Below are 21,478 nucleotides of genomic sequence, written 5' to 3'. Positions count from 1 at the left end.
GCAGATTTGTATATTTATAATTTATAAACATGTATTTTCTTTGGACAGAAGCTATAAGGAGCCAAGATGAACATGTCTTCCAGTGTTTACAGTAAAAGATGCTGGAGAAGCCAAGCACAATAAATATTTTAGTTCCATAATCTGGCTATTTACAAGGAATATGACTACCTGCCAAATCTATTTGATGTTATAAAGGTTGTGGCATACATAGAGATTTTTGCATCGTTTTCTTAAACATTTAAAGGTTTAAAACTATAGCAGACGTATTTGTTGCTATAGACTGGCAAATCTGGGACGAAATATTACTATGAGTTGGTTATGTCAGTGTCACTGCGGCTCATGAAAGCTCATTAAAAGAAGGATTTGCACATCACTTTCCCCAGGGACGAGCAGCAGACCCTTTTAAAAGCAATAGTCACAGAATAGTTTCTCTAAATGACAACTGAGAGTAGCATTGTCTGTGCTAAATACAGACAAGAAAGAGTTCCAGGAAGAACTGAACTGACTCTTAAATTTCAGTAAAAAATACAAAAGAGGAATGTTTGGGTTCCAAATTATGCTCTTAACTGAAATAGATTGAAAAATTCTTACAGACTTCAATGAAAAGGTATTAATGTGGAATAAAATTTTCCCAGACATCTATCTGTAAATATAAATCTTGATAGCATCAGTAGGACCAGTGATGTGTTGAAAGTTGAGTATATTCTGAAAGGCTGGGTTTTAGGTACATGCTTATTTGTCTGTTGCATGAGAGTGATCTATACTACTATTAGGTGAAAAATTACACTACTGTCTCTTAATGCTTTGAGCCAGGCTTGTATAATATTTTTTAGCAAGAGTTTGCATGTGCTCTAACATTTTTTATTATGCACTTTGTTCTTTTGGTTAATAGATGCTAATACATTTCTCTAGGAGATCGTGAATAAAGAAGCAGTGCAGTGATTGTTCATCACGTTTTAATGGCCTGATTAGAGCTATCAATTCAGCTCCAGGAAAATGTGTGCTCCAGCTTACATTCTGTTGTTTGGCTACCCTGAGGAGAGGCTCCTAGGGGAGCACACTGTTCAAACATGCTGAACTACTGCAGAGAATAGGTAGCATAAAAGAGAAATAGGAGAACCATTAACCACTGAAAATAAATGCACTTCTTATCTGATGCTCTAACATGCTATATATTAACACACTAAAAGCTGTATCGCTTGCCACTTGAATCAGTATTTCTTAATCTTAAATGCTAATGTAAAATATGTTGGTTCTCCAGTATAAATCCCTTTTATATTGCAAAAGTTAACAACATTTCCTGTTTTTTATTGGACAACTCCTACGAAGTCTTTCATCAGAAAGAGGCAGCAACTGACATATTATCCATCACTCCAGGCACCCTCTGCAGGTTGGAGTCCCTGGATGAACTGGTGGTAGGATGACTCATCTGTGATCATGTGGCACTGCTAGCTGTCTCTGCTTAATTTTTACTCTATTTGCTGATCATCTCACTTCCTCTCTTTTCTCTTCCCATTTTAGAGCCTATTGTCCATTAATAAAAACATTTCCCTCTTTATTATGATCTTTTCCATTGACCTTCAAATATACTATTGATCAGTGTGTTGCCTGGCAAAAATCATGTATGCAGGGTGGTCAGTGTATCATGAGGGCTGGACTGCTTGTGCTTCAGTGCTGGACAAAGCTCTAAAGGAGCAAAGAGGAGAAATGAGTCCCAGTAAATAGCAGTCATTCCACTGATCGTTAACTCATCTGGTATCTGTTTTAAGTGTAACTGAAGAGAAGAAACAAGCGTGCATCTTTCAGTCAACCGCTGTGTGCTTAGCTTACAAGAAAATCTGCAAAAGGTAAAGAGAAAAATTGAGTTGAGGCTTTCTCTCTCACCTTCTGAAACAAACTTTTATGCTGCTAGGTTGAGGCATAGAATCATAGAATGTTTTGAGTTCAAAGGAACCTTAAAGATCATCTAATTTCAACCCCCCCAGCCATGGGCAGGGACACGTCCCACCAGGCTGCTCAAGGCCCCATCCAGCTTGGCCTTGAACACCTCCAGGGATGGAGCATCCACAGCTTCCCTGGGCAAAGTGTGCCAGTGCCTCACTACTCTCATAGTGAAGAATTTACTCCTTATGTCTAGTCTAAATCCTATCCTTCCTAATTCATACCCACTGCCCCTAGTCCTTTCACTACAAGCCTTTGTAGAAAGTCCCTCCCCAGCTTTCTTGTAGCCCCTTCAGATACTGGAAGGTCACTATAAGGTCTCCTCAGAGCCTTCTCTTCTCCAGGCTGAACAAATCCAACTCTCTCAATCTGTCCTCGTATGGGAGGTGCTTCAGCACTCTGATCATCCTTGTAGCCCTCCTCTGGACCCGTTCCAGAAGCTCCATATCCTTCTTATATTGAGGATTCCAGAACCGGACTCAATACTCCAAATGGGGTCTCACAAGGGAGGAATAGAGGGGCAGAATCACCTCCCTCACTCTGATGGCCACGCTTCTTTTGATGCATCCCAGGATATGGTTGACCTTCTGCATTGCGCATGCTCATTTCTGGCTCATGTGGAGCTTCTCGTCAATCAGCTCCCCCAAGTCCTTCTCCACAGGGCTGCTCTCCATCACATCACCCCCGTCCTGTACTGAAACCAGGGATTGTTACAACCCAGGTGTAGGACCTTGCACTTGGCGTTGTTGAACCTCAAGAGGTTCACATAAGCCCACTTCTTGAGGCTGTCCAGGTCCCTCTGGATAACATCCTGTCCTTCTGGTGTGACAGCTGCACCTCTCAGCTTGTGTCATTTGCAAACTTGCTGAGGGTGCACTCAATCTCACTGTCTGTAGCAGTGATGAAGATATTAAACAGCGCTGGTCCCAGTACAGACCCCTGAGGGACACCACTTGTCAACAGATCTCCATCTGGATGTTGTTGGGGACCGTGTGAAAGGCTTTACAGAAGTCCAGATAGATTACATCCATTGGTTTTCCTGTGTCCGCTGCTGTGGTTACTCCATCATAGAAGCATGCTGCTTTAGACTCAATATTGCTGTATTTAGGGCTTGAATTGTCATCAGCTTTGAGATGGTAGTGACCAACGCTTGAAAGGGATAAATTGCTTGAGGCTGGGGTTAATCTGCATTTTTTTTCCCACATGTATATGCATTCGTCTTCCAGTCTTAACGTGTACGGCTTTATTTGTATGTTGTGTCCTTTTTTCTGCTCAAGTAATTAAAAAACCGACTACTCATATTCAGCACTACAGAAGCAACTATCCAAGAGAAAACAGACGGTCTTCACTTCTTGGAGCTTTGAGGAGATGTGTAAGCTGTGTCAGAGCTGTGCCACTGACTTTTAAAGGCAGGGTGCCAATGTAAAGCAAAGAAAAGCATTTCAGAATTTTTGCAGAAGCTTTTAGTGTGTTTCCCTACAGCAGCTTGGAAATCTGCAATCCTTCTCCAATTCTTTACAAGCACTCTGTGCATTCTTGTTCATGTGAATTTTTGTCCTTCATATTAGATGAAAATAATCTGAAATTAGCACAGAAATGGAAATGATAAACCTTGTTTTCTAGATACTTAAGTAGTAGAGCATACCTCATGAAAATACCAGACTTTGAAAAGTAGAAGCAGTAGGGAAAGTTTCCTAGTAGTTCTGTGTCACTTGGCTTCAGAGCATCTGTCTCACTGTGCCTTAGCTACTACAGCTAATGCCCTTGGGGATATAAGAATTTCAAGTGTATTTTCATTTATATGCCTAACTTCTTGTCAATTAAAAATGATCTTGCATACGAGGATTGGAGTGAATAGTGGTAAGTGTTATGGTAGATTCCTTAAAATACTGCCCATGGTTAGAAGTATGACAGTAGGAATAGGAGGAAACAAATGCAATGTTTTCTGTTTCAGCTACTGTATGTGTCTGTTTCATCCTCCTAGAAGACACAGTGGGTGGGATGTGTGGCGTGGTTCCTCCTTGTATGTGGGTGTTGCACTGGAAATTCTCTTTCAGAAACCATTATTCCTGCAGGTGTTTTAGTGATGGCCAAGTATGTGTTAGCAGCTTTGGAGATGAGTCATCCCTGAGGATTTTCTTTTGGCTTTTATGCAAGTACGAAGTACTTTTCATAGCTAAGGCCTTTATCTGTCGTGGAGTTGGAGATTCAGCAGGGCTGATTATCAATTTACTTACAGAAAAAAACCAGACAATTCCAGCGTGGATGTTACAATGTTGACCATTGCAGAAGAAACATAGCAAGGCTGTTAGCCAAATCTCCTAGCTCAATTCTATAGCTATTTTCCAATGTTTGTGGTACAAATGCCTTCAACTCCTGCACAGTTGCCACAGTTTTCATCTGATTGAACTGCTGTGAACAACTAACAAAGGAATATATTTGAATGAAACTCAAATTAAATACTCTTATTTTGCCATGCTTACTTTCTTTAATAATTAGTGCTAAGCATTTCTTTTTTTCTGGGTCAGAATGAAAATAGAGACACAATCCAGAAAAGCTAAACAAAGCTGTTTCAGCAGCCCGCTCTGGAATATTATGCAGTTGGGTATCTTTTTCAAAGAGGAGCCACAATTATTTCTTGCATAAATATTTAGATAGTTGCATATGCTGAGAAACAAAGACCATTCTAGATGTAAAATTGGGCGGGATGTCCCTCTAGAGTATCACACTCCACATGGTTTAGGTTTTTTATATATCATAGCAGCTGTAAAACAGTACACAGTTTGTTCCAGAGAAAAAGGCTTATAACATTAATCCTGAACTTCACCCTTTCTGTTGGAACTTAATTTCCTGATGGTTTTCATGGGAAAATCTCTCAAATTACTTTGAGGTTTTCCTTTAGAAGTCTTGTGTCCAGATGTTGTCTGTCTACCTCTACGTCCCTGAATCATTATTTTTGGTGCACTGTAATTCTGTCAGAACAGGGTCTTTGTAAGCAATGTTGCATTTGCTATCTAGGATGAAGAATGAGTATGAATATTCAAGAAGCAAATGTATGTTGCAGTTTTTGCATGTGCTTTCCTAATGATTTCTTTTTAATTACAGAGTAAAGAGATTGCATTTCAGCTTCATGAAGACTTAATGAAAGTTCTTAACGAGCTTTACACGGTAAGTACAGTTACTTACTTAGCTTATTCCATATCGGACCTTTTCTGTAAGCTTTAAGTGTCCTTTTATGTAACAATTTATCCCCCAGTGGGGATGCTAATTTTTTGTCTTCTTACACAAGTCTAAATTGTCTTTTGGAAAAACTACTCACTTGTTTACAATACATATGCTAATGCTTTCAGGATTACTCTTTACTTTCAACCTTTTTTCCCCCCAGACTATGCTAAGCCATTTTATTATAAGTTTTCTTGATTGTTAAGGAGGCATTTCTACTCAGAGCTTACCAGAGCAAAGCTGCTTCTTTTTCTGCCTTGTTTTAGTCCATGCTGCCATCTGTTTGGTTTGACTGATGGACTACAGTCAGTAAAAATCAGTCAATATTAACCTATGTGCCCTCCCCACTCCCTGGCTGGGATAAATAAATAATAAAAAGAAAACCAGAAAAATAGAGGATTGTGTAGGCTTTCCATACCATTCAGAGAGGTTAAGAGAAATACAGCATAAGCATTCTGGCAAGCTGCTGCTAACTCATTAGAAAATCTGAAAGAAGGTAGATCTGAGTTTGTTTTCCTCTTTGAAACTCATCTAGATAACTTGTTACTAGGAGATGAGGTTTTATCTCCCTGGAAAATATTTCCCAAAACATTTTTTAGGGAATATCTTCTGAGGAAGAATAAATCAAGAATTTCTCTGTGTTTTAAACACAGCTGTACAATGAAGAGGAACTGACGACATCCACCTCTTATAAAAATCTGTGGATTCCTGGTGGTTGAGGAAGATGTACAACTAAATTTTCCCTTCTGTCTGGAAGAAGTGAAACATCTATGCTTCAGTACCCTTCATAACAGTCTCTAGGCTGCTGCCTTGCCTTTTCTCAAGATTTGGGGTCCAGGAAAATAAAAAACACAATCATCTGTCCTGAGAAACAATTTGTGAATTTAAGGTTAGGAAGATATCAGAGACTAGGTCCCCTCAGCAAGAGAGTCATTCAGACATTACTTTAATGAATCTTGTCTTTTTCTTTTGACTTGGGTAAGATTGTGCACTCATTAGTAGATGGGTTGAAGACTATTTGAACTCAAGAACAACTTAGGAGGCAAAAAGGAGTTCCAAAGAAATTTAGACCTGTCTTACTGTCTGGGTTCTTTTGAATTTTCGGTGGTTTGTGGTTTTTTTCCCCTGAAATCACCACTGATTTTATAGGGTATGATACTCCAAAAACCTTGTTAGCCCAGGCCTGTAATCAGTGAAGTATGCTGGGATCAGCTTCTGCAAAGCAGTGATAGCCACAGACAATTCACACAGCTGCAGGGGATCAGTGGCTCTAGGAGCCATTGCACAAGTGGGGCTTCAGTGGTGAGTAAGCTCCGAAGATACAGCCTTGTTTCAATTAATCAGTTGCATAACTCCGTTGCCTGATGAGGTGCAGGATTAGTTCCCATGCTTCCAGAGTAGGAAAACAGTGAAGCATGTGATTAAATACTTTGCTGAATTACTGGTGAAAATGTTCCAGGCTGAATGTTTGTATTTTCATTCTTTTAATTCACATTAGTGCTGTATCTTTCCACTGAGGGCTACAGATTTATTCAGCTACTAACTTTCATGTTATGGCTTCCAGTGAATCCTAATTCCAGAATATAAGATTTTTGTAAAATAGGAAGTCTTTTTTAAGTTAGCAGAATGGACATGCTGCTGCAGGATGGTTTCTTGGAATGGCATTTGCTATACCTAATTTTCAGGCATCTGCAACGTAGGTACAGATATCTTAGCTTGCCATCTGGGTTCCAGTTATAGTCATTGGATATCTAATATGCGGAGATCAAACCCCTTTGATCAGATCCAAGCATCTGCTTCAGCTGAAATGATCTACACTGTTAACTCCATTGTCCAGCTTTTCATTGATTGCAGAGGAATTGGTCAGCTGTGGATGCCCATATCTAGCGAGATACAACCCATACTTAGTAAAGTGACGATATGGTGCAGAATAACATCAGTTCCATTGCATCTTTAGAATGGTCATCAGCATATCTGAGTAGTGTATGTGCTTGTGTACATAAAGGTAGAAAGATATACACATAGATAGACGCAGTTTTTAATTCCTTGTGAGGTTACTGTTTACAGAATAAGACCAAAGTGGCCTTACCAAAAGATGTATCTGCAGTGTTAAAATCTGGGAGGTATATTTCTCCATCGCTTATGAAAAGAATTCCTCTTCCTCTTTGCCTCGTGATTTACAGAAGGGAAAAAATATTCAGTCTTACTATTGTGAGATAAATCTTTGTGCCCAAAAGAAAGTGAATTAATTTCAATCAGTGAATACTATAGTAATATTGAAGTCTCTCCCTATGACTCAGTTCTTGGTTTTTGTAAAGGAGTGGTAAATTCACTGTTAAAATGTGAAATCTTATTGGAGTTCAAATACCTCTAAAGCCTTTGAGCAAGGAGAAAGTACCAGAGCTTTTAATGAGCATAGAGTGTGTATGAAGAAGGGCTTAATAATCTGTTTACTTCTTATCATTATTCCTTATCTTAAAAGAAGGATTTTTAAATTAATGTCACCCTCCAGAAATGAAAAACAAATAGTTGTGTGTAAAAGTGTGTGGAAGAGAACGAGAGAAGAAAATTAAAATCACTAAAAGCTGAAATAGTAAGAAGTGTTTGTGCTGAGGCACAGGTGTACAGTCAGCGTAAAGAAACTGCATGTTCTATTCAGTGTTCCTTTAACTTCTTAGATGAGGGTTGGGTTCCTTAGGCAGATTTATTCAGGTGCATACAGTAGTTCTGCAGTTTTCTGTAACTTTTGAGAAAACATCTTGTTTTCTCTAGTGATGAAGTTTAAGACATTGCTTTCCTGCATTTCCCTAATGCTGTGGGATGAGGGTCTGGATTAAATGCTTGTTTCAAGCCAAAATGATAAGAGGCTGTACCTGCCCAGCATGCCAGCCAGACCTGATCTGTCACCACACCTGCTTTCAGACTTCTCGAGCACCAGGTATCTCAAACCCAGTTTATCCACAATGATCCAGAATAAATGCAGTGTTTAAAAGAATTGCTACTGATTTGATCCAAATATTTTTAATAGGTGAGTTCTAATACAGCCTACTAAGTATCAGAATAGCAACTGACTTTTCTTTGAGTGACAGTGCTCTGTCAGGTGTCCTAGTCTTCTATATCATAGTGTGAACCTCATGATGTTCAACAAGGCCTAAGTGCAAGGCCACATCTAAACCTGTTGTAGTTAGGGAGTTATGTCCACTGCTTTTGACATTTTTTACCTCAAACAAATCAATAAACAGTGCAGTAGATTTTGCAAAGAAGAAACTGTTTTAAGAGAAGAAAATAAGAAATCACTGAGGAATTGGAGGGCCATGCCACCTTCCACTAAGAGTGAGTTATGAAGATATTCCATTAAAAAAAAATTCTGCTCAGAGATAGTTTTTAACTTGTGGAAGTTTAAACCTCTGCCTTTTGAGAGAAAGAGACTAGGAAACATTTTGCCTTCTTATTTAATGTGGAAGAGCTCAGAACTGCAATGAAGTATCGTTTCATTTGACACTTCATTTGCACTTTGGAGTATTAAATACCTGCTGTTCTTCAAAAATGTGTACCAATAAGAGACCTTCCTCCTTGCTTACACTTTATGTAATTAATTCCTCTTCCTGTTTTCGTTACTAGTAATTATAATGGTAATAGGAGATTTGTACCAGAGAGCTTCATTTACTATCTGGGAGTAGTTTAGCTTATGTTGACTTTGTCTTGTGTTATCCTCACTAAAATTGCACGTCATGTACATGAATATTGAAAAAATAAGAACAGAAGCAGGTGAACCAAGGCTCCAGAAGATGTTCTAAGAACCTGTAAGGTAAGCAGGCTTATTTTGTGTAATAATCAGGATTTTTTAAGGGAAACTTTACATCTTCATTTTTCTTACACATTATGTCACATATTTGCATGTTTTCTACATGTTACATTGTTAGGGAAAATTCATTTTAAGACTCCGTATTTTCAATTTTCAGTATTTTATGCGCCGGTTCTTAAATTATGACTCAAAACGTCATGCCAAAAACAACTGAGTAGCTAAGCTTCAGTCTGTGTCTTTGCAAGTTCAATAAATTGTGAGTAGTGGGTACTTTTAATTATGCAGGGCTTCTCCCTGGCTGTGCCAGCCAGGCAGTATTTTAAGGTCTGCAGCATCCCAGCTGTTGCATTCCTCTCTCACTCCTCTCCCTATTACACTTTCAGTTGATCAGGAATTAGTCCTATGTTTTACATGAGGATATAAGCTGTTGAAACTAGAGCAAGGCATACCTTTTGAGTGAGTAGTGCTGGGGAAGAGAGGAGCCCAGTTAGTTGTGTGTGGTCACAGAGTTAAGGTTACTTCCTGACAATTGCAGGAGAAAGATTGGTCAAACTGAAAACTGCAGGAGGTTTTGGTTGGTTTTGGGGTTTTTTTGTGTGCTGAAAGATTTAAAAACCTTCTTACATGCTGCTTATAAGAGGCAACAGAGTATTGATTTTACAATAGATCATCTTTGCAACAGAGAAAGTTTTCCAGTTAAACTGCTCTTCCATTTCTGTGGAAAGCTAAAATATCTTGTATTATCAGGTCAAATACTGGAATATGGCAGTGACGTCTGAGTGATCGGAAATGGCAGGAAACAGAAGGGAGGCAGAGTATTTTCTTGCACTGGAGTGCAGTCTCTACTGGATTTATTTAGGTGTGAGAGCATATTCATAAATTACCTTTAAGGAAGTCGGGAGGGATCAGTGAGGTGATAAGTTTACTGAAAATACAGAGGTGTTCTGGTAATAAGGATGGAGGTGAATGGTAGAGAAGAGTGATGCGCATCATAAGAATACATCTTCATGTCTCTCACTTGGCTTTCCAAATTACTCCTATTGGCATCATGCTCTTCATGAGCAATACAAATGTAAGGCTTTCAGAAAAATGAAAAAGTAGGGACAGTCCAAAGCCAGCCATTTAATATTAAATAAGACAGGGCTACTATGCCCCTTGCATTTTTCATTGTTCTATCTCACTCTTTGAAAATCTTGGCTGTTTAATTACTCAGGGTAGTTGCTGACAGGTTTTCTTTTTTCTTTGCTGAAATAACACAGAATCTGGATTTTCTATAGAAAAGTTAAGTCCAATTTACTATAGCACACCAGAGCTCTGAGAAGGTGAAATAAGGAATTCTGTATTGGTAGTAATATATCAGTGACAATTCCTCGAACCACGTCAAGAGGTTGGTTTGGAAGTGAACAGGATGCTGAAAACAGCTAAAACTGAGCCTAGTTAGGTGCTAGAGGCCATTGATTTAGTAAAATTGGCACAAGATTTTGCTTATTTCTTGGGAGAAGTACTAGCTGACCTGATTTAATGAGTCCCTTGCAACTCCACCTCCTCATAAGAGCTCATGACTTAGCAGAGAGGCAATTCAGAAAAAAATAAAACACGGTAATTGCAAAAGGAATGAACTACTGTTCTGTTAAATGCCTATTTCCTGAGAAACACTATTAAAAAGATCTTAATTTTGCAGTTTTGTTATAAAAAATAAAGCACGTGATAATACATGGTAATTCAAATATATTTTAGCTTCGTAGCATTCAGTCTTAGTACTGTGGGTTAAGTTTTCTAAAAAGTAGGTACGATGTAGAAAAGTTCCTCGCTACAGGAACATTCCTGTCTTATAGCCTACAGAAGTACGGCACCAATTACTGTCTTGTTGATGGATTCGTCCAGATAACAATTGTGGGTTTAAATACAATAATTATCTAAGGATTCACTCTAATGTGCCCTTCCCTGTAATAAGTGCTGTCTTCTGCCCTAAGCCTACTTGCTGAGTTCTTAAGAATGATGCTGAAAATTTGGCACACAAAATAAGACATTTATATCACTAAGTGAGCAGTCTGTCACCTACAAGTGGGAGTGTATGTAGTTTGGGTAGCGTAAGAGTTTGCATCTGCTTGTAGTCTCACTTAGTGATCTGACAGAAATCTGTTTTACATCGCTGGATCTGCAGAATAAACTTGCAAAATTAAAAGGAGGTGAATTCACCCTTTAATTTTTAGAAAGGGACTAGTATACATTTAACAGTCCTTGTTCACTGCAGGAGAGAAGTGCAGCATATGTCTTGATGACAGTTCAGCATCTGCAAAATTACAACCTTGATCTCTCTTTTCAGTGCATATTTGGTGGCTGATCAATAGGCACTTTGGGTCTAATTAAAGTCAGTTCAGTGATAGATACTTCTACAGGGTAATCTGTCAGTTCAACAGTTTGGCGGACATCTGAGAAGTGGTATTCCTTATTTAATTGGATTGTTTGTTATTTGAATAATAGATCTATGGATCCCAGAACTCTTCATACAGTAAGTCTATTTACAAGACTTACACAAGGCTGTTACTGTCTTCTACAGTATGTAACAGCCTTTTAAAAACTCCAGGGAGAAAAGATGGTATAATGTTAAGGGAAAGAGTCATATATGCAACAGAGCATACAAATGCTAAGTTAATTTGTTGGGGAAGCATACACTGAAGTGCTTGGAAGCCAGCTCCCTAGCCGGTTCCCGTTTATTTTCCATATGTGTCTGTCTAATGCTTTCTCAAGTTAAGTTTGGCTGCTGCAATATCAGCTCTTAAAAAACGTTGAGAAATTATTGAAAAGGCTGGAGTTGTCAGCTCTCCCCAGAGGCTTACAAAATAATGACGTCGCTAGTGCATGAGATAAGCAGTGCTATCAGCATAACAAACTGGACAGAAGTCAAATGCACAGGCTAATCACTGCTCTGTACATAGTCTATATTGATTTCTAAGCCAGTGTGGCTTGGATAGGGCAGACTCGTGACTCTTGTCTATCCCTGAGTTTTCTGCCAAAGGGAAGGCTTCTTACTCAATTTTAGTTTTTTAAGAATCATTTGTGCTAATGACTTGTTCTGAGTTTATTGCGAGAACATGAATTTCAAGTAGGTATCTTGATTCACCGTAAAGACAATGAGGTCCATGCTGTTTTCACACAAAACTTGACTTTCAGTGGGTGCATAGTGAGACAATGGTTTATTAGCATGTGCTTTCTGCGGGCAGTGAGAGGAAGAAGTACTCTTCAGTGGTGTGAGGTTAGCAGAGTCAGCGTGGAGGCAGCTGGGCCTCTTGCTGAAAGCTGGTAGTGATGCACTTGTACTCCTTCACTCAACAAGGAGGCCCATGAAAATGTCACAGCCGCTGCAGAATAACATTTATCCTATAGTCCACTAGGCTACAAGGCACTCAGGAAAAATGCTTTAAAAACTTCAGTGCTTACTGCTTTTACCAAGCAGAACAAATCCTTGCTTCACCATCTAAAGTCAGATCCTTTGAGATGTGCTGTTAGGAAACTCTGAGATATTATTATTGTTCTGTCTTTGCAGGGAGAAATATCGAGACAGTACAAAAGAAAATAACTTTCCTAGGTGGTAAGACACATAAGTTACCTTTGTTCCACCAACTAAAAAGTCTCTGGAGCGAACACACAACAAAAGATGAAAAATAAAAGCAGACACTTAAAGAGTGCTGTAAAGAAGCACTTAAAAAAATGAGTAAAAGGGCCAAAAGAGAAGGGCGCAACCTCATTTTTAATTTCCTTTTCCCATCATTTTTAATACAGCCATATAAAATTCTGTGCTTCTTGGGGTTCTTTTTATAAATCATTTCTGTAAGAAGTGCATTTCTTCTCTTTTCAGTAATTCTTTCCATGTAGCTATAGGAGTTACACTCTCCAGGTGCAGATTATTGACAACTTTAGAAATGCCTTTGGTAACAGTGCAGGATATAGGGAGCTGAACGTGCCTTTTGGTTAAGCTGGGGACTGTGCAGATCTCTGCTCTGCAGGCTTGCCTTCTCTCCTCAGCTTGGCTTGTTTCATCTTCATTTTTTTAACTCATCCACGTAGACAGTGAGCTGCTGGGACAGCGGCTGTTCCCAGCGGGTGTAGGCAGTGCTTGGGCAGGAAGCTCCGCACTCTGGTTGCTCTTTGGAGCAGGACTGTGATATAAAATAGCAGGAGCAGCAATAATGCTAAGCACTGCTCTGGGCAGTTTGGGCTTTTTTTTAGCAGAAAGCTGTAAACATATGTTTTTAAAAATAAAAACAAGGTCCTTTGATGGGCATCTCCTGCTGTTTTACCTTACTGCAGGAAGTTAGTGAAGAGTTACATGTTTCATTTTTAATACCACTGCTATTTCAGTTGTATGTGTGGCATGGCATTGGTATTAAACAGTGGTGCACACAGTTATAGTGTATAACATATGCATAACATACATGGTTATGCAAAAGAAGCAGCTTTCAAAAAGCTTCTTTCTTTCTGTTGCGTGAGTCTTTAATTATGCATCCATCCACCCATCGCCTGATATAGCGTGTGTCGATCCACACAAAGCCATGCTGCAGCAAATTTGCACTGCTTAGCTTTACCATCCCCAATGTTGATGCCCCTTATGCTGGCCTAACTACTCAGTTACTTAAGTACTTCTCTTGCTAGGGAATATTTCAGTATTTCTCCAAACTGGTCTGTCTCCTCCATGCATTGCATAAAGCTCTGCTGAAGGAGGAACGCTGCAGAGCCAGCGTGTGAACAGGGGAAAGATAATGGTGTTAACTAGGGGGCTGTGGGGGAACCATCTTCACAACTTATCAGACAGCTCCTTCTCCAGCTCTCATCTGATTTTAGATGCAGTCTGCTGGCTGCATAGTTGGGAGCCACTACTTTCCGGGCCATGGACAACCGTCCAGCTGGCTGAGGTTGTGCTCTGAGACCGAAGCTTCCCATTGCTTCTGCTTTCTTCCCCTTTCCACAGTGCTGAAGGGAACCTCCTGCTTTCAAGCAGTGAATGACCACAGCTGAGCTGGTATCCATCTGCTTCTTCAATACTGAGTTATGGCACTGACATAGATTTAGGGTTTTTGCTCATTATTTCATGTTTTCATTCAATGACAGGAATCCTGATGTTTAATAAGAAGGATATCCCCCAAAAAAATCCCCAAATATTTTCTACATGACTTTAGACTGAAATATTTGATAGCTTACTGCCCCGTTGCCTACCAAAACATTTCTGCAATGCAAAGCCCTTTTGAGCAGAAACGAGGCGGGGTGAGAGATGGTCTCACATGCTTATGTCACAACTTACATTACAACTAGTTCTCCCTCACCTTTCTCTTTATTCATAGCACTTGGTGAAGTGCTCTGAACATGTAGAATTTTATATATATAAATACCTGTTTCTTTAAGTTCAACAGTGGTAGTTTAGGCATCATCCAAAGGCCTCATTGAAAGTCAGGCATATTGACAATGCCAATAGGCTTACAGTATCCTACTGGGAACCTGTTAAATATATCAGAAAAGAAAAATGCAACCAGAAATCCTCAGCCTCTGTTGGCAAAGAAACTTATCCAAGATCCATGTTTATAAGAGGACATTTTATTCAAACACAAATTCAAATTCAAATGATTTTTCTGTTGATATCTTTGTATTTTCATTCTCTCCTAACTCTATTTTGACTCTTGTGTTTTGCAGGTCATGAAAACATACCACATGTATCATGCAGAGAGCATCAGTGCGGAAAGCAAACTAAAAGAGGCAGAAAAGCAAGAAGAAAAACAAATTGGGAGGTCAGGAGACCCTGTTTTTCATATTCGACTAGAAGAAAGACACCAGAGACGGAGCTCTGTGAAAAAGATTGAAAAAATGAAGGAAAAAGTAAATAATCCTTTTATTAAGCTTCATTTGAAGTAATTTCAGTGCATTTCTGCCATTCTTTAGCATGATGTTAGATAGAGAAGTCCAGCTGGGAAATAAAATTAAACAAGGTGCACTTAATAAACTAGCAGTGGGTTATAGATAACTTGACTTAGTTGCAGTTCAGAGAGTGGAATTTTTTATTCCTGGTATAATTCTTAATGTATGGTTTGTCACTTTTTTAACCCAAATTCTAAGTTATCACTTTGTATTACATTTGTTATATGTGTAATATGTTGGCAACTAAGATTCTTTCTTGTTAATAGAATGTGTGTTGGGATTGTTACTGTTTTTGCTACATATCAAAAATGAAGTAATTCCAATGCGCTTATGTACAATCTTTTTTTTAGCGTCAAGCAAAATATTCTGAAAACAAGCTGAAATCTATTAAGGCCCGTAATGAATACCTGCTCACCCTTGAAGCAACCAATGCTTCTGTTTTCAAGTATTATATTCATGACCTTTCAGATTTAATTGATGTAAGTATTGACACATTTGGTTTTAAGTTTATCTTGTCAGGAATAATTTTATTTTTTTTTCATTTTCGAAGTGTATACATTAGTCAAATGGGTTGCCTACACTGTGCTTATCATTTACAATATGATAGGGTATAATCAGGAGATTTTCCTTTCAGCTTTGTATTTCACAAAATAGAGTGCATTCCTTTAAAGTTAGAACATTATTTTTTTCTCCCCTTGTGGTAAGAGAAACTATGACAGAATAACACAAAAAATGTAGACATTTCCATTTTGTACTATAAAAAGATTTCTGGGGTGCAGATATTTCGTACAAGATAAGCTTCTTAAGTGGGCATCTTGTAATGGTAATTAACTCAAAAGAAGGCATTTTCTTCATGTCTTCAGAATCACTTATTTTCATTCTGTCAGTCATTGAATCAAATATACACTGCTTTTTATTCTTATTTCATGTAGTTTGCAGAACAGATGCAATCCTGTACTCTACACTGCCAACAGAATTGTTACTGGTTTTCATTAAGTTATTCCTGTGAGAATGTTCTAGGAAAATGAGGTTGTACCCTCATGTTGACTTGTATTAGCATTTGGTCTCCAGAACCTGTATTATTGACATATTTAGATGATATGGAGGGATGATCCCACACTCTATCACGTCCCTCTCTTTTTGTAAACTGACCGTATATTTGATAGAGAAAATTTGGAGGTAGCAAACAGAAGCTCAGTAATATTCATTCACTAGCAATGTAGTGTTAAATTTAAGTTAGTGGGTACAACTCTGTGGCCCATATGACATATTAAATATTTGAATATGCCTTCTGCTGCAACAATAGCATTTGTTATTTACAGTAGTAAATTACATTAACATCCTGTCATTTCTGGTGGGATGTTTATCACAAAGATAAGTCAGCTAAGCTCTAGTTTGTAATATAGTATAAATTAATGCAGCATTTCACAAGAGATTTCTCATTTCTACTGTCTGGAGAAGCAAGGCTTGATAGAGAAACAGAAAAATGCCTTGACATGAACAGACTAAAATAGCTGCATATATAGCTGCATATATGTGTTTTCTTGTAGGTTTTCTAAATACTAAGAGTCAGTTTTCTTTAACTTGTCTATTTTCCTGTGATCTAGAGAATATTACCTGATTTTATTATAACCTTTCCTTTTCCCTTTCAGTTTTTTTCTGTTCAAATGGTTTTGCTTCTTTTTCTTTCCTTGCTTCTTTCTTATAAGAGATGGTGGTGTATCTTTATTATATTTTCAGTATTTCTTGCTATCTCTGTCTCAACATCTCGTTTCTTCCTCTTTCTTATTCACTGTTGTGTGTCTTCTCTCTTCTGATTTCTTCTGGTTTATTCTGCCATATATTGTCCCTGTCTAACCACAGTCATGCACCTGCACGTCCTACTGCACCCACCTGGCCTGCCCAGGCAGTGAAAATATTTATCAGGATCCCGATAGACAGATGATCAGGGCAGAAAACTAAGGACAAGCAGCGTGCCTGCTAGAGTACCACCCAAGTGAGAAGCTGTCCTGGTACTGCTTAAAGGATTATGGATTTTTAGCTTCTAGTTAGGGCATGTCTGATAAATGTGAACTTTGTGATTTTTTTTCTGGCTGCTGGACGGAAGAAAGGTCTATTTCCTTCTTTTCCCAACAACCTCACCCCTTCAGAGGTTGGAGAGGAGGCTGATTTTGTCTTCTCTCCTGCTTTCTCTTTCGGAGCTCATATTTTGCAGTGAATGTCTCCAGTGTGTGTTTCTACTTAGTCAAAACTTTCTCAGGTTGGAAAATATACATGATTTTTACCCCTTTCATTGATATCCACAGAGGTTGCTGTGGCAGTGAAAGATAAGGGGAGGAACCACAGGCCTGGAGCTTCATGAAGAATTGCAAGGACAAGCAAAGTGAAGCGCTCTCTGCATATGTTTACAAAGACAACACTGTTTAGGTTACTGTTTGAAAAGATATTTACACAACCATGAAGACTAAAGCTTTCTAACTGCTAGTTTTTAATAGAAATATACATTCTACAATATTTAGTAACTCGGGAAAACTATACAAGCCATGGACCAATGTAAACAATAACATTCTTTTGGCAAAAGAGCTTCAGAAATTACTGTTCCCTAAGGAATTTAAATGGAAAGTCTAGCTGCCCTTTGCATCATTGTTTTGTAAGAGTAGGCTACAAAACACGTGCAACAAGAATTTGCTTCAGAGCCAATTTAATCTGATTGTGAGCTTGTTTAAATGAAGTGTCTTTCAGACATTTGTATTTAATCAGAATATGCTGTGAAAGCATTGGTATCTAGACAGAGTGTTTACTACTTGACAAAGGAAACACTTCTTGTAAATGCAAGTGTCTTGGCAAGATTTTGGGGTTATATCATTGGAATGTGAGACATGCTGCCCACTGGCCATATGTTGCAACAATCCACACTGTCTTGTTTTGTAAATCTATTAATGTCTTGGTACGATTCAGAGTTTTCAGAGCAGTAATGGTGATTTCATTCTTTGCTGTCTCTACTCTGTCCCCATCTGCCTGGCTGCCTTTCCATGCTTTCTTGAATTCTATCTTTGCTTGTACAAAAGGGGATTACTTCTCCTCTGTGTCTGAATTCCAGTTAACATGGAAGGGATTTAGAGCTCCTCGAACTGTTGGTGTTGCCCATAAATGAAACTGAATGTTTTCCTGCATTATTGAAAAATATGTCTAATAAAAATGGGATAAATACATGAAGGAATGCAGTGAACTGTTCAATATAATATTTTTTTGTAGCAAGATATGGAAGGATTGCGGGATTTTTTTACAAAAACAATTATAGTTTTTTCATTTGATTGCCATTGCGTTTTCCATTTGTGAGACTCATATGGAAAATCCTAACTTGCAGTTCCTCAGCTGAACTCAGTCTGAACTGTTCAACTCCTTCATTTCATTAACAAATCTCAGGGCTTCTGACTTAAAATGATGATGTGTTGTTCATCTTAAGCTCTTGTCATAAAAGCAAGATAAAAATATTGTTGGAGTGTTAGCTGGATGTTTTAAGGCATTTAGTGAGCTGAGGATTGGGACCAACCTTTGCAAAGAAGATTTGATAAGCACAGTATATTTCTGTGCTCTGCATACTGTACCAGAGGAATTTGAATTTTCTGTTAAATATTCTCTACTGACTGTATAATAGGATCTAGTTCAAGGGGAGGACAGGGTTAGTTTTTTCTTTATTTTCATCCTGTAAAAGGTATCAAAGAATACTTTTTAGCTAAATTAAATAAGCTTTATCTACTATGCAGATATTTTTTTTAAGATTGTGGGTTTCAGAGAAACAACAGAATACACCCCTTTGCTTATCTGACTGTTAGTACCAACATCTGTCCATATGGCACATATTATTACTCATTTACTAGAAGATTTCCATGTAATTGAGTTTATTAGATTTATCTGAGTGTAAGAGGAATGTAGGGACCTTTTTCAGACTTACCATGCAGTCATATGATCTGAAGATAAATGCTAGGAAACAGTGATCAAAACAATTTGACTGTCTGATCTGCTGCTGGAATAAATAAAATATTCATGTCTTGGTCTTTCTTAGAGTGGAGTTTGTGAATCTCTAATTGCAGTCTGTGTGCTTCAGATGGTTAGAAAGTTAGGGAACATTTAGCTATTATGAACTTAATTTATTCTGTAAAGGTTCTTTGTTAATCATTCATAGAACCAAGTTTAAAACTAGGATGGAGCGTGTGGAGCTCACAATCCTTTATTATATAAGTTCTCATAAATATATGTACAGCTAGATCCCTTTGATTTGAATGTTGATGTCTGCGTAACAGGATGATTAGAAAGTGACTTATTCAGAGGTTAAGGCTTTTTTAAATTAATTTCTCTCTCCATTGGCATTAGAATTTTATTATTATTCCTGAAATGAAATGAAGAGCAGCTTGGTTTTTTGATTGAAGCTCTGTGCTAAGCACTGCAGTTTGTTTTTTTCAAGCCTAAATATACTCCGGGGTGCAATAAAGACAGTAAATGCTCTTGAGACTGCTTCAGATTTAATTCCAAATAAGAGTAAAATGCAAATTACAGAATTAATTTTTCGCACATCCCAAATGCATCACTTGTCTCCCTCCACTTGGCCCAACGAAAAGTCTTTATGAATCCAGAAATGCAATAAAACTTACAGTCTGTGACTTTGTTCTCTCATCTCTCATCTTCATGTAAGACACTGACTGCACCGACTGATGTGTCAACTCTCTCTAACCTATAGATTAATAACAGATATCATTAGCTATCCAGGCTGTAGCCTTGTTGTGCTGATTAGTGAACCTCAAAGATTCATATTTATTTTTGCTAGCAGTGTGCTTGCTCGCCTGAACTTTACAAGTCTTTCTACCAATCACACACATATGCGTATGTGTGTATACATACATACTTCCTTGCAGCACCAGAAAGGTGCATTTTAGTGTCAGTACTTTAAATTTTTAGTCTTAGTAATAAATACCTGAAGTGCTATCTCCAGTATAGACAACTGTCTTTCTAAACCATCACTAGTAGTAGCAGATTAAAACAGTACTCCTTCTGAATAGCCATGAGTTGATGATGTGACAGAGCCATTTCCCAGTAAAAATTATCTTTGTCTTCCAATTTTGGAGAAAGTAACCTATAGTCAGCCAGAAGTAGGAGTCGTGATTCATTGAGTGTTTATTTATTTTGCTTTTAAAAAATAACTTCACTCACACAAATTCTATTTTTACTTAAATCACCGAAGCAAAATTCCAAGTTCAGACATTTTAAATTGCATTCAAAGACTGGTGATAAGGCGTTAGTTCAGGTGCTGGATTTAGTTCTTCTTTCCTCTGCTGGCATTGGCAGAAAATGCCTTAATTTGGTAGGATATTCTGCTTCACTTGAAGAATTCTTTTTCTTGGTTGAGAGGCCATATTTGGCACCCTCTTCAGCTGTCATCATCTGCAAAAGACGGCCATGGTGATAGGAGCTGAGTAGATTTAGGGCTAAATAATAAAGTTCCTGGTACCGTCACAGCATAAACACTGCAATCTTGTATTCCAGCTTGCAAAGAAACTGCATCAGAAACCCGCACAACTCTTAACTGTAAATCAATAAGCTTTCTATTAATACTCAGATTAATCCTCTCGAGCCAAACTTCAGGCTCAAGATGCTTGTAGTTTTATAACACATGACCATGATAAACCTGGCATTGCCCTCTATTTCTCATTTCCTCTCAGTTTAATCTTCCATAAGGTCTCTCTGAAACTAATGCGCATGAAATAAAACAGCTGTCCTGATCTACTTTCTTATCAGCACTTTTAGTCTGTCTTTTTCATCCAAGATCGTGAATTAAATATGAGATCCGATTTGACATAGAACAAGTGAAAACCACCAAGAGACAATTCCTTTTAGAGACTATTTTTTAGGCTGGAGATCTTTGAAATATAGATGTGCTTTAGTATAAAAGTTGAGTGGCTGTTTTACTAAGTGTAACACAAGTTTATATTCTATGAATGCAAAAGAGAGAGGCTAACCTATGTGTGTTTGATTGAACATGACATCTTTTTTCTGTTTTCTTTAAATGGTTCAACAACTTGGTTTTGAACTTTGGGTAGTCACTGTGCCATCCGCACTAACTACCCATAGTACTCACTGAGACTCCTTTTTCAAGTAAGTAAGAGGAAAAGGAAGACATAGAGTCATAGAATAAACAGGTTGGAAGAGACCCACCGGATCATCGAGTCCAACTATTCCTATCAAACACTAAACCATGCCGCCTAGCACCTCATCCATCCGTGCCTTAAACACCTCCAGGGAAGGGGACATGATCCCATGAGTCCTAAGGGTTTATTACAGCTGTGAGGGAAGTATGCATTGAAGCATAGTCTACAGTGGACTCAATTCAAATTGCTTCTTTACCCATCTGCATCGCTTTACTTGTGAGTCCCGCGGAGAAGGGTGGTTTTAAGCTGTGTGTGGGCACCAGGGGTGGGTGGCTGAGGGATGCCCTGAAGCAGCATCCTCCCTGACTTCCCTAGCCAGGCATTCACCTTTGACTGGCACAAATCTCACCTAAAACTGCACCGATTTCCTGCAGGCACCCTGTAAGATGGGAAGTGTTGG

The 21,478-nt window shown here is 38.4% G+C and overlaps 1 protein-coding gene across 2 annotated transcripts in view; it reads left to right on the top strand.

Annotated features, from left to right (window-relative positions):
* Window positions 1–21,478, top strand: part of SRGAP1 (SLIT-ROBO Rho GTPase activating protein 1) — a 145,509-nt gene that overhangs the window by 79,981 nt on the left and 44,050 nt on the right. For both annotated transcript variants that reach the window (XM_069853049.1, XM_069853056.1), the window contains exons 4-6: window positions 5,047–5,109; window positions 14,654–14,836; window positions 15,226–15,354. In XM_069853049.1, the coding sequence (XP_069709150.1) occupies window positions 5,047–5,109; window positions 14,654–14,836; window positions 15,226–15,354 (375 nt within the window). The remainder of the gene's footprint in view (window positions 1–5,046; window positions 5,110–14,653; window positions 14,837–15,225; window positions 15,355–21,478) is intronic.

This window comes from Phaenicophaeus curvirostris, chromosome 1 (assembly GCF_032191515.1).
Source record: "Phaenicophaeus curvirostris isolate KB17595 chromosome 1, BPBGC_Pcur_1.0, whole genome shotgun sequence".
Lineage (NCBI taxonomy): Eukaryota > Metazoa > Chordata > Aves > Cuculiformes > Cuculidae > Phaenicophaeus > Phaenicophaeus curvirostris.
This window is presented reverse-complemented; position numbering and strand designations above follow the sequence as displayed.